Here is a 14,310-nt window from a genome sequence, read left to right as displayed (position 1 = left end):
CCCCTGACATACGTATATGTTTGTGTGTGAGTGTGGCAACACTTGGGTTGTCATGAATAGGAGAGATTTGACCCTCAACCTCCCTGACCTGTCCACACAAACAACCCCTTTAACCCAACTTCGCTATTGTCAGCCATGACTGCCTTCGTTTATTCAGAGGGCCCGCCAAAGGAGTCAAAATTCATTATATACCACTTTGCTTATTATTTTCCATCGACATTTATGGCTTTATGTCTCTCCTCATACCTTCACCATTCTTTCCATCATCCTCACTCTCTTTTTCTTGTTAATTTGTTAACCCTTGGACTGACAAATACCAGCGGCTATTTATTTAAGTAGGTAAAGGAAGCTATCTCCACAGTCCCATCATTTTCTGGTTGGCATATTCCTTTGCTTTGTTGGCCTTGTTCCATCAGTAAGTCACCCGACAAACATAAAGAGAAAACACCTGTTTGAATCCTCTGGCTTCACCTGATTAGATCTTTTGAAACAGAACCTCTTCTCAATGACAAATTACGAGTTGTATTTAACATTTTGAAGGACTAAATACCAGAAACCTTTCAATGTCTAGTAGGAACTGCTGTGACTCCACTGATTCAGTGATCTGCCCCCCCTCCCAGCTCTGTTTGGAGTCTTGCTTCACAAGTGTGTGTGCCCCACAGAGCTTTTGACACAGCAGACCATATACAGTAATAGTTGTAACTAATTGTTGTAACTAATTCAAACTGCTTTATACTGTAGCCTATACACTGTTGTGTACTTAAACCTGCAGAAATCATCATATTTTCTAAATTGATCACATGGTTTTGCCAGTAGTTGAAGATATTAGTGATTATTGTTGCCAAATAAATGTAAAACTAGTATGAAAATACTCATTTAAAGTACAAGTAACTCTAGAAATGCACTTATGTGCAGTACTTGATCAAATGCAATTAGTAACAACATCCCCCCACCATTAACCAAAGAAAACCATAAGATCTGACCTTAGCCTGAGTGATGGACTGTCTCTTGCATCAAATCCTCCCTCTGCTGGTGAATCTCTGGAACTGCTGCCAGAATAAACTCACCAGAAACAACCATTTACTGACAGACTACAGACTACAGCTTTATCTAATGTCTCTCTAATATCTCTGTTACAAACCTACACTGCAGTCTAAATGCGTATAATGTATCCATGGATGAAATAAATAAATTGCATTTCTTGATATGTGACAGAGTAGCAAGTGATTGAGCTTGCAGCAAAACTGATTTAGTTCACATTAGATGTTCACTGCTAAACGTCATAGTTTATAACTGTCTACAGTGACTTAAGAAGAACTACAATCTGGCCAAATCACGCCTTCTTCCTTGGATAACGTTGGCAGACTCTTGTTCCGCGGGACTAACGCGGAAGTTGTAATGTGTATCACTCTTGGATTTGTTCTTGGAAAAAACGACCCAGCTTGTAAAATAAGGGGGGTTGAACATTTGGGAAACATTTTTTTCTTGGACTGCTGACGCGTCCACCGGCTCTGCTGTGCTGGAGGACCGTGGCATCTTCCACCATGTTACTTCGCTTTCTAGTTTTAGGGGCCTTGGTTTTCCAGGTTGAATGTTACTTTTCGGAGGAAATGTATCCGGAGGAGTCGAAGATGCAGCTTCCTACCGTGGTTTTCGCTATTATAGCCCGAAACAGTGCTCACTCCCTGCCCTACTACCTCGGAGCTCTGGAGAGACTCAACTACCCCAAAGATCGCATCTCTGTGTGGTGGGTTTTCCTGCATGAATACTGTGGACTGCACGCACTGCCAGGCATTTGTAGAGGGCTCTCCCTTTTATCCGACTATAGCAGCCGTTCAAAAGGTCAATGGCATTTAAATGAGTTTGTGAAAGCGGCAGCGTCCTACCCCTCCCCTGTTCCCTCTGCGCCTTTCAGTCCAGGCTGCTTTTCACTCACTGTGGGACTGTGTATTGCATGACGTTTGTTCAACTTCTGACTGATGTGTTTTCATAGAAATAATTTTAATAAAAAATATGTCTAAAACTAATGATTAAAACCCACAAACTGAACTGTCCTCTAAGGGTTTTAGTAGTATATGCCTCTGCGGGTTACTTAAGTGTAGTTATGTGTCATTAAGTGACTCTGATCTCATTTAAACTCCATTCTGCTTGGAAATGTCAAGTTTGATTTGGTGAACCTGGATCTAAGAAGAAAGATGAGCGGTTACTAGATTGTCTAACACCACAAAATAGATATGTGATACTCCTATGATACCATCTATAGCGAATAATGATGTAGTAACATTTAAATATATGATATGTATTTGGATAATGGTATTGTAGGTGGTGCTTTCATAGCAGTGTGTGCAGGGGCGTAGCACAAAATTCTGGGCCCTGTAGAAAGGCATTTTCTATGGGCCCCTCCCCGCATCCACAGCTATTCATTCTAGCATCTTTTTGGGCCCTCCTCACATAAGGGCCCTGGGTACTCGGTCCCCCCAGTCCGACGCAACTGAGTGTGTGTACACAGGGTATTGAATCATATAATAATCCAGTATTGCAATAGAGAAGTTGTGCTAATTTATTTACATTTTGGCCCAATTTTGGCCCAAAATGGCCTACTATATCTAGTAAGTACCAGTTGTGGTGACCATGTTCTCCTTTAAAGAAAGCTTTCTCAGAAATTGTTGAAACTGTATGAAGGAAAAGAGATCCAAAGCATTTTTGATAGAAATATCATATTCAATAACTTTCGGCTGCTCCACTGAATCAAATGTGCTTAAAAATGTACAAGAAAAAGAAAAATGCTCCTCAACTACAGAGATGAGACTAGTAATTATTTGTACGTCTTAAAGATTTGTTGGAATTAATTTTCCCTTAGTTAAACCAGCATTTGAAAACATATCAGTTCTTCAGTCACCAATGTGCATTTGTCTCTTACAACCTGCCTTCTCTGTGCTCTTCAGGGCAGCCACGGATCACAATGCAGATAACACCACAGCCATACTGAAAGAGTGGCTTACTGTTATGCAGAAATACTACCATTATGTTGAATGGAGACCAATGGAACAGCCAACGTAAGTGAAAATATATGAAGGTATTGAACTTCATTTACCGTAGACTGAGGAAGACTTTCCCATTAGGCAAAGCTCGGTGATTGCCTTGGGCCCTGAACTACCATTGGCCCCATTAACACCTATTCAACTTATGGTTAAGCTTGTATCTTACTCTTCAACTAATAACCATGTTATTCTAAAAATCCATATGCTAAAATGCATGGATGTATTAAGACCAAATGCCATCAGCAGCCCCCCTACTAGCGAAGTAGCATGCCTTTGTTTGCCTTTGGCCACCAAAGTGCTAAATCCGCCACTGACCGTAGATCTGAGTAAATCTCCTCCAGGACACTTTGATCTGTCTTTCTGTCTGAGAAAGTTTAATAACTCACCTTTTATAGCCTCTGAGTCTGTAGTGCACCTATTAGTCATAGTGGATCTACTGTGTTGCCTAAAGATAACACTTATTTTTACTTTGCATAATAAGGAATAAGGAAAGTATTTGTGCATGTCCATTATACAGTCTGACTGATAATCTGCTTACAGTTACTGAACTCGAAAAACTGGATCATTCTGGATGTATTTTAAGCCGTGTGTAGACATATGCTGTGTGGTAACAATTTTTAGAAACCATTTAGCCAAATTAAATAAGTTGTAAATTATGAGATATGAGGAAAAATTACAACTATATCCTATAACATCCTTATTATTTCTCTCTGTCTTAGGTCCTATGCAGGAGAGTTGGGTCCTAAGCATTGGCCCAACACCAGATATGAGTATGTGATGAAGCTGAAGCAGGCAGCACTCAACTTCGCCAGGAAACGTTGGGCTGATTACATCCTGGTACATAATAAGATAATCTTTCTTGTGACAGAAGCGTAAGATTCATATCAGCTCCCTCATTCCCTTGATTTATCTGATGAGATGTGTTCCCTCTTTGCTATTTCATCCAAGAAAAGATTTTGGCAACGCTTGTTCCAGAGACATGACACTAAAACACTACTCTCCTATTTTTCCCTCTTTCCATTGTCTCTGCTCTGTGTCTCTGTTTCAGTACGCCGACACAGACAATATCCTCACCAACCCAGAAACCCTCAACCTGATGATAGCAGAGAACAAGTCAGCTGTCGCTCCCATGCTCGACTCTCAGGGAGCATACTCCAACTACTGGTGCGGTATCACTCCACAGGTGAGTATGAATAGTGATCGATCACCCACTGGAAGGGAACACATGAAAAAAACTGTGTGAAGGAAAAGTCAGTCATAAGTTTTGAGTTGGACACATGGGCAGAATGCAAAAGTACTAGAAATAACCTCTTCATATCAAGATTCCTCCAGCACATGCACCCACCTGTAAATATTTGTTTTAAAGTAAACATGCTTTTTAAAATATTTCCATATGTTCACACTCTTCCTGTATATCCTCATCCATCTCTCTCTCAGGGATATTATCGCCGAACAGCAGAGTATTTCCCAACGCGTCACCGTCACAGACTGGGCTGCTTCGCTGTGCCAATGATCCACTCCACCATGCTGCTGGATTTAAGGAAGGAAGGCATGAAGAAACTGGCCTTCTTCCCTCCTCACAAGGACTACTCGTGGCCCTACGACGACATCATCGTGTTCGCCTTTTCCTGCCGAGCTGCAGGTTTGTGGTTGCGTTTTTGTAATCTTATCCCCCTAAAGACGAGGAGGAAAACGAAAAATAATGTATGTACAAACACACTTACTTTACTGTAGATAAATGTCTTTTAGAGGGAAAACCTGATATTACTAAAAAATGAATATCTCGTTCAATCATTTATGGATTAATTCATTTTTGCTGCTACTCAGAGGTACAGATGTACCTGTGTAACAAGGAGCGCTACGGCTACCTGAACGTCCCAGCCAAACCTCAACACACCTTGGAAGATGATCGCCTCAACTTCGTCCATGTCCATCTTGAGTCCATGAGTAAGAACAGATGAATACAAATTAACAAATACTGACAGAGAAATAATAAAAAAAACTGATACACAGACAAAATAAAATTAATATATACAGTATGAAAGGCAAAAAACCCCGCATTCATTTAATAATTCTTGTCTGACTGTATCAACCAGGTCTGTGCAAGTTCTTCATGTTGTGTTGGTTCAGCTTTGTTTTATTAAATTATGTCCTAACTTGTGTTCCCTCTTTATCAAACAGTCGATGGTCCTCCTATGCACCCCTCACGATACGTCCATGTGTTCCCCAAACAGAGAGATCTCATGGGCTTTGATGAGGTAAACGACACCCCGCTGTTTTTCTTCTGGTAGGGGAGTAGCTAGTATGTTTTCAGAAACACAATCATTTCTAATATATTAAAATACTGGTTACATTGCGTATACACGTTTGATTTTTTTTTTTGCCAACATAGTAGTCTCAGCATCTGTGAAAAAACATTGTACCTACCATTGCCTTACCTGTCTTCACATCCGCTTTTAATTCAAATGTTAAACTCACACAATGGACTGTGAAATATTCCTGTTTACAGAAGTCAAAGATGGGAGTTAATGATATGATAACGATATGCTGATCCTCATCCTCAGATATATCTGATTAATCTGCGACGGCGTCCTGACCGTAGAGACCGGATGTTGTTCTCTCTGAATGAGCTGGAGATTGACGTCAAGGTGGTGGACGCTGTGGATGGAAAGTGAGTACACTCTCTCAGGGAAAAACTGAAGCTAGCGAGATCACTCAACTTGCAAAGTGTGTTTTTTTGTGTCTATGAGGAAGAGAGAAAAATCAATACTGACAGAGATTGTAGATTAGAGAATGGTTGGTGAGAAGGAAAGAAAATCCCTTACAGAAATGTACTGGTACATCAGCTCGCGGTTATTGGAAAATGTCCTTTATAATGGCCATTTAATTTAGATGTGCAAGGTTAAAAGTTTTGAATCTGTGTTTGTCCTCGTTAATCTGAGGTTCCAACTAACTCATTGACACAGCCTTATTTCCTGCCTTTTTTATTTCACAATTTTTTCGTTCAGTTTATGGTCCATTTCTAATTACATTATGAGAAAAATCTGAATGAAGGCATTTTTGACTGAAACAAATCCAAATATTTTTTTTTGTATAGTATACATGTGCACAACATTTTGAAGGTAGGAAAATGTGCATTGTCTGTGGAAATAATAGTGTGTGTGTGTGTGTGTGTGTGTGTGTGTGTGTGTGTGTGTGTGTGTGTGTGTGTGTGTGTGTGTGTGTGTGTGTGTGTGTGTGTGTGTAGTGCACTGAACAGCAGTGACATTAAGCTCCTGGGTGTGGACCTGTTGCCAGGCTATTATGACCCGTTCTCTGGCCGCACCCTGACCAAAGGAGAGGTGGGCTGCTTCCTCAGCCACTACTTTATCTGGAAGGAGGTGAGAAGACACGCACATAAGACACGAAAGTCTTGATTGGTATGACTGACAGTGGTTTGCAGAGAACAATACAAGTTATATTATTAAAGGTGCTCGAAGCGATGTGACGCCTTTTTTAGGCTACAACATTTTTTGTCACATACAGCAAACGTCTCATCACTATTCTAGCTGCCTGTCCCCTGAACACACTGTAAAAAAACGCGGTGTCTGAAGACAGCCCAGGCTCCACAAACGGCAACAAAAACAAACTGCGCCAACCTGCCCCATGAACCATAACAAACAGAGTTCCAGCCAATAACCAACGAGAAGAAGCTGGTTGAGTCATGAATACGCATTGTGGAAGTAGCCTACGTGCTAACGCTGCTGCAGTGATGGCTCAACCAGCTCCTTCTTGTCTGTTATTGGCTGGAACACTGTTTGTTATGGTTCATGGGGCAGATTGGCGTTTGTGGAGCCTGGGCTGTTTACAGAGACCGCGTTTCTTACAGTGTGTTCAGGGGACAGGCAGCTAGCGGATAGTGAGGAGATGTTTGCTGCATGTGACAAAAAATGTTGTAGCCTAAAAAACGCGTCACATCACTTAGGCTACGTTCAGACTGCAGGCCAAAGTGGCCCAAATCCGATTTTTTGGGGTCAAGTGACCAGGTCAAGCTTCATCAGAAGTAGTGTGAACACTCAAATCTAGCCCAGATCAGATTTTTTCAGATCAGATTCAGGCCACTTCCATATGTGGTCCTGAATCAGACCTAGATCCGATTTTTTTCAATGCGGCCGCAGTGTGAACAGCCAAGGCGGATTTGATGTGACTTTTACCTCAATAACCCTCGCTGCGCCCTCTCTCCCCGCGGGGAGGGCGGGGCCCCCTGCTCCCGGTGCGGCTGTCAGCTGGGGCAGACTTTCCTCAGTGCACCCCCATCGCTTCGCCAGGGCGGGGATTGGCTCACATAAAAGGCGTCTGGGGTCTGCGGCGATGTCGGCAACCCACCCGACCCGTCTTGAAACACCGACCACAAGGACGCGCCCAAGTCAGAGGACCGCCCCGCGGAATGAGGGCCGGCTGAGGTGGGATCCCGGCCCCTCGGGGTCGGGCACACCACCGGCCCGTCTCGCCCGCACCGTGGGGGAGATGGAGCGTGAGCGCGTGCGATAGGACCCGAGAGATGGTAGGGTGGGCAGGCCCGTAGCGTCCAGACGTGCAAATCGGTCGTCCAGTCTCACACACACACACACACACACACACACACACACACACACACACACCTCTGTAGTGAATTTACTGCCATAGGCCAAAATATCCAATTTGTCTCTCTTTCTCTTCATTCTTCTCCTCCTCAGCACCTGCTCATTAATGTTATGGCTGCCATTACACAAACATTTTGAAATAAAAGTGAAAATGCTTATTTCCCTAACTAACCTCCCTAACTTTAGTGCAACAGCTGCTGTGTCTGATGTCATCGTTATTGTTCGTTTGCGCATACGGGTCAGTTCGATACCACAAACAGTTCACACTGGAATCTGATATAGGCCACATTTTAAAAGGTAATGTGAACAGCCAAACAAAAAATCGGATCTGAGCAAAAAATCAGAATCAGGCATTAAGACTTGCGGTGTGAACGTAGCCTTAGAGCACCTTTAAGTGATGATGATGGAATTGTGCTCTAGGGTTGGGGTTTGATTGGAATAATTGTTTCTCCGGGCCGAGTATCAAATCTGTTTATCCATACAAAAACGTCCAAATAATTTTTTTTATTGTATTCACGACAATTGCTAACATTTTAGGTATAAATAAATAAAAAATACATTTTGAAGAACTAAATTCAAAGAACTAAACTCGAATTTTGCCATATAGATTTGCTATGTAGCTAAATAACTACATGCATGTTTTGTAATTTGTTTTTTGATATAAAAAAAGGAGATAAAAGATTTGATTTTAAAAGTTTCAAGTTGGGTCTCACCACTGTCCCATCTTTTGTTTCTCCATCAATTTAGTTTTAATAACAAAATCCTGAATGTTTTTTTCCTCTGTATTGCCTAACCATCTCTTGGTCATTCTAAAACAGATGTTTTCCCCCTTTCTCCTCAGATGGTGGACTTGCAGATGGACAAGGCGCTGCTGTTTGAAGACGACGTCCGTTTCCAGGCCAACTTCAAACGACGAGTCCTCCGACTGATGGAGGAGGTGGAGCAGGTGGAGCTCGACTGGGACATCATGTAAGCTGGACCAATTTATTCACACAGTTATGTTCAGGCAGGGATGAGTAAGGTAGGGTTAAGTCAGTACAGTAGCCTTAAAAGTATGTTGTGTGTAGAGGAATGGGGTCAGAAGTCAGGAATGCATTGCACATCACTTCTTTGAGTGTCAGTGTTTCTACAGGACATCGAAACACATGCTTTTAATTGAAATCATACTGAAATGATAAGACAAAATGTCAGACACACAATGAGAGCATTTTGAAAGTATCTATCAGCAGGAAGATTGAAAACGTACCGGCTTGTTTATGTGTGTACTGTGGTTTCCATGACTTCCTGAAAGTGGTTACACACATGCAGAACAAATGCTGCAAAAAAGACAATACTATTACCAACACACTTGGCAAACAAACAACAGCCACATCGCAGCAGATTTCAGGACTCAGATGTTTTGGACATTGCATTATTCATCTTTACAATGGTTTTTGTACTTCTTCGTGCTCTTTTTTTCTTCTCATTGTGGCTTAACATTGCTGCAGATACTTTGGCAGGAAGCAGGTGAATCCTGTCAAGGAGGAGGCGGTGGAGAACGTTCACAACTTGGTAATGGCCGACTACTCGTACTGGACTCTGTCCTACGCCATCTCCCTGCAGGGTGCCCAAAAACTACTCAACGCTGAGCCACTGTCCAAGATGCTTCCTGTCGATGAATTCCTCCCCATCATGTATGACAAACATCCCAAGTACGTATGACGAAAGCACTAAATCCACTGGCAGAAATTGTACTTTTCCATGGACACCTTATACTTGTCTAGATGAAAGGTTTGGTTGAAATTATGTAGTTTTGTATCAATCATTTTCACATTCAGCGATGGTGAAAGTTGTTTTTAGCACTCTGCAACCTCCTTTTGCTGCCAGACCTATACATCTAAAACTGACCTCATAATTGCTAAAAACATGCTTCCCTATAGTCCTCAACTTGTATACACGCTATATATTTAGCCTAGTTGATTGTGGAGTTAGTAGATTAAAGAACTAAAGTGAAGTCTGCGGTTTACTTACTATGAGTTTCTTTGAAGGAGAGGAGAAAGAAGGTCGGGTTTGGCCATAATCTCTATTTTTGTCAGTTTAATATGTAGTGCTTGTCGAGCTGAATTAGAATCCCACATTTCAAAGTAGGTCTTAAATTGTTTGGAACATTTTTCTCTTTATGATGTACAGGTTTCATGGCAGCGCCTCTCTCCCAAAATGATTGTCTGGATTTTGAGCAATGTGGTTGCCAGATAGACTTGAACAGCGAGAGGGGATTCAGATGCGTTTGTGGCAGATTGTGCTGAGCTTTTATAAAATTAACATTTCTTGTTATGTTGTTTTGCTTCACACTGAAATATCTCAGCATCTACAGAATCTTTTCAATTCTTGTTAAGTATGAATTAGTAAGACCTGCGGTCCTTTGCTGCATGTCATTCCCCCCCTATCTCTCCCCTTTCATGTCTTCACTGTCCTGTCAATTAAAGGCCTAAAATGCCCAAAAAAATAATCTTGAAAAGAAGAGGTAATTATCTTTACTCGAGCTTCTGTGCGGGAAAGTCACCGGACAGTCAGACAAGACAGTCTTCTGAACATAGCCATACTGAGAAATACAGAGTTCTGTGGTGCTGATTGTCTTGATTAGCTTTGTAGCAACTCATTTTGGCAACGGATTGAATGTAACGGACATTTATTAATATCAAAAAGTTACGCACTAAAGCTTTAACTCACACAAAATGGTTGTTTGTTTCAGTTTATTATAAAACCATTTTGGCATGCATTAATTGCCATCTTCAAAACACACACACACACATGTATACATACTGTATATAAAATATAAACTTCACCTCAAGACCTTCACCTGTTTTTTATTTATTTATTGGCTGCATCTATATATAACTCTGAACCAATTTATAACTCTAATCTCCCTGACATTAGCCCTAACCAAACAAATGGGGCGCGGACTGTAAGAGATGAAATGCACCTTGGGCTGAAGGGCCTGCAAACCAGAAGGCTTGGCAGTGTCTCTGTGCTCCATCATGTGTGGAAAACTGGCTTATAGCCAACCCACTTTCTCTATTCTCTCTCTCACCTCTGTGATTCTAATTCGATATGCTTGACTAGTCTAAGAATGCACAACGACCGCACACCGCACACCACACACCACACACTGGTCCTGCTGTCGCCCTTCATGCTAAGAGTAACTGTCTTTAAAAATCAGCCTCTGTGTCCAAAATATCACTGATACTGATCACCACTGAATTGTAGGGGACAAAATCTGTAATGCATTTTTCCATTCGTTATTAGGAGTTAAATATGTGTTAAAGTCTCAAATTAATCAAATCTCCATCACTGTTCTCTCTCTCTGCAGTGAAGACTACAAGTCCCATTTCCCCAACAGAAACTTAGAAGCCTACAGTACACGCCCCCTTTTGGTCCAGCCCTGTCACTACGCTGGTGATCCCCAGTGGGTGAGCGACACGGAGACGTCGACTCTGTGGGACGATGACGCTGTACGCACCGATTGGAGGGGTTCCCACAAGACCCTGAAAGGGGCTGCGCCGGCACCCGACATGCTGTCAGCCTCCTACAGGGATGAACTTTAGTGCAGAGCAGACGTAGCTGTAGAGAAACTGCAGGTCAAAAGGTCACGAGATCAGAGAAACAGATGCTGAGAAGCGAACGTTTCCCAGACTTTATTTCATTCCACTCTGTGTCCACACTAACATACACAGTGTCATTCAAACGGGACTTTTTTCAAAGCATGTCAGCAAGTGTATGGCACAAGATAACTTTTTTCCAGAGGGAAACAATATAGCGGACATGTAAAACAATGGGTGTTTTAATACTAATACTTTAATAGTTTATAGTGTTTGTATGACTGATGTCAGCAGAATTTTTGTTTGAATGTATGCTTGTGATGGTTTGTGTGCTTTTTGATGATTGCATGTTTATAATGCTAATTACACAGCTTTTTAAAGGAGGCTTTACAAGAACTTTTATCTGTTAATCTGTTGAGCACTGACTGAGGCTCCAGTAGCTGCACTGTTCACAACTCCTGACAAGTCTGGACAAAAGTCTGCTGTTGTTATTGCTATTATTTCTTTCCCCCCCTTGTTGTTATATCTGTCTGTCTATCCATTACTCCATTTGTGCATGTCTTCCATCGGGACTGTTAAAAGATACATTTGTATTTAACACAAAGCTACACTGACCCTAATTAATGTTTCCATTGGCTTCATTACCAGTTTTACCAGTTTGTACCTCATGGTTTCTAGGGACAGTATAAAACTGTTTCATTGGTGCCAGATTATATTCAGGAAATCTTCTGTTAGTGAAACTAACACATTGAATGTTGAATTTAAACAATTTTAGCTTCTTCTTTTTAAATATTAAGTTATTGATAAACTGAAATAGCATTGACTCATTAGACTACGTTTTGGCTGTGTTTTAATACTTTTTACATTTCACATTTTGCTACAAAAATTGGATTTCAAGGTCAGGGTTTGTATAATATTTATTTAGCACTCCTAATTCTACCACCACCAGAACATCTTTTCCACTTTGGCTTTTTAATTTTATGTTTTTGGAAGTATTGAACAGTATTTATATAGACTGAGAAATAATATATGTATTGTTCTTAAAGTTATAGTGTGTACTTTCTGTTGCCCCCATGAGGAATTCTAAGTAATGACAAAAAACACTGTTGACACAAGCCTTTGGTGATCGTGCACCAACCGCACCCCTCCTCCACACAGTTGCTAGTAGCACAACAATATTAGGTTGAGTAAATGAAATCGCAATAATTCCTACTCCTAATACGTTACAAAACCCATTACTAACTTGTTCAAGAGCAGTAAGGCAACATCCGTGTCTGACCTCGGCCCCTTTTCAGCGCTCTCCAAACAGGAAAAGCCACACCAATGATTATCCGTATTTGTCTTCGCCATCAGTCACTTTCTTTTTTTTGATTTTAGTCCTGCTGAATGTGTAAGTCTTTTCTCAGCAGTACAATCATTGAATGAAACATTACTTGGGTGCTTTCTTCAGGTGTATGTGGTTTCAGGCTATTCAAATTGACCGTATACAATTGTATATCCTCAGCACTGTAATACTGTCGTGGACACATTTCATATATGGTGACTACTTTTGTCAAAATCCTTTAAAATAAACAAGTCATTTTGGGAAATATTTGCATAAAATCAATGCAGCATGTTGAGATGTTGGCATTGTAGTCTAACTTTGGTTCACCTGATTTTTAGCATTCGTCCAGTTTTTTGAGTGCTGCTACTTTTTTGGAGAAGAACCAGCTACTTTCCTGTGCTACATTTTGTGTTACAAGATGACTCCAGACGTGTAGCAGAAGTCTGTAAAAGCCATATTAAAACACAGCCTTTAATAACCTTTCTGTAGCATCATTGGGATCCTTAATGTTTTGACAATTTGTCAGCAAAGGGTTGCAATGCAAGTAACTGATGTTGTAATTCTGATGTCCCTCATGAATTTAAATCACGATGAATAAGTTACTCTAAACTTATATTACATTCAGCAGTCTTCATAAGCATTTATGATGATCTGATTTCACGTATTTGTTTTCTGTCTGTGATTAGGAGTGTTGCTTTTCCTTCATATGTCTTAAATTATTTGTTGAGTCTTCCTTGATGTGGTTGATGGATGAGTTACAAGACATGATGTAAAGCAAGCAATCAAAGTGCAATGGCTTTTCTGCCAAAAGCCTCTCTCTCTCTCTGAGCAATAAATTTGTATTCAGATGTTATAAAACATGATATTAGGACAACTGTGTAGAAAACGTTAATAAAAAAATTAGTTTTTACACTTTCTTCCATTGTCTGATTGTGTTTTTGCATTTCTTTATTAGTTAATAAGCCAAACTTCCTGTGGACAGAGAGGTAATGGATTTTTTTTTAAATACTAACAGATGTTGCAATGACAAGAATCCACCACAAGAGGGTAGAATATGTTTTTACCAGGTATCCCTGGATTTCATGATTCCATTTGTGACTGGAAGTATAATTTTGTTGACTCAAAAAAATTGACAAATGGAAACAAAACAAGGGGTGACTCATTTTGGATAGTTATTGTTTCATTCATAAACTTTCATAAGGGACAATTAGTATAATCCTTATTTCACTTCAATGTAACATCAAGCATTGTCTCAATTTCTGTCAAGTAATTTTCAAAAATATTTTAGTAGTTCACAGGATAATGTAAAACCTAAGGGGCCTAAACACCAATCAAAGTGAATCCATAAGTGCCATGCTCCAAATTTGTTATGCTATATAGTAACTGTATTCTGTGACTATAACTACTCAATCAGTGGATATAAAAAAAATGAAAAAGCAGGTTTGTCTGCTATGTTAGCATTGCCAAGGTGTAACAAGTAAATATTGTGTATCTACAGTATATACATACCACAGCTGTCTGCACATGCAGTATAGTATAGTATAGCATAGGCTTGCTGTTATAAGCATAAGCATATAACACACTTGCATATATACGCACTTATAAAGGTGTGTGTGTGTGTGTGTGTGTGTGTGTGTGTGTGTGTGTGTGTGTGTGTGTATGTGTGTGTGTGTGTGTGTGTGTGTGTGTGTGTGTGTGTGTGTGTGTGTGTGTTCACATGCCATGCTGCACATAGTTACTACTTC

At 40.6% G+C, this 14,310-nt stretch overlaps 1 protein-coding gene across 1 annotated transcript; it reads left to right on the top strand.

Annotated features, from left to right (window-relative positions):
• The first annotated feature begins 1,340 nt into the window (after positions 1-1,340).
• On the top strand, positions 1,341-13,482 carry cercam (cerebral endothelial cell adhesion molecule). The gene is made up of 12 exons (XM_028601224.1): positions 1,341-1,747; positions 2,946-3,056; positions 3,761-3,878; positions 4,090-4,224; positions 4,479-4,683; positions 4,869-4,988; positions 5,223-5,299; positions 5,606-5,712; positions 6,289-6,421; positions 8,505-8,632; positions 9,151-9,354; positions 11,013-13,482. The coding sequence occupies exons 1-12, from the start codon at positions 1,545-1,547 to the stop codon at positions 11,245-11,247; spliced, it is 1,776 nt and encodes a 591-aa protein (XP_028457025.1). The 5' UTR covers positions 1,341-1,544; the 3' UTR covers positions 11,248-13,482.
• Positions 13,483-14,310: the final 828 nt, after the last annotated feature.

This window comes from Perca flavescens, chromosome 16, assembly GCF_004354835.1.
Source record: "Perca flavescens isolate YP-PL-M2 chromosome 16, PFLA_1.0, whole genome shotgun sequence".
Lineage (NCBI taxonomy): Eukaryota > Metazoa > Chordata > Actinopteri > Perciformes > Percidae > Perca > Perca flavescens.
The sequence above is the reverse complement of the archived record's forward strand: the minus strand, read 5'-3'. Positions and strand labels throughout refer to the sequence as shown.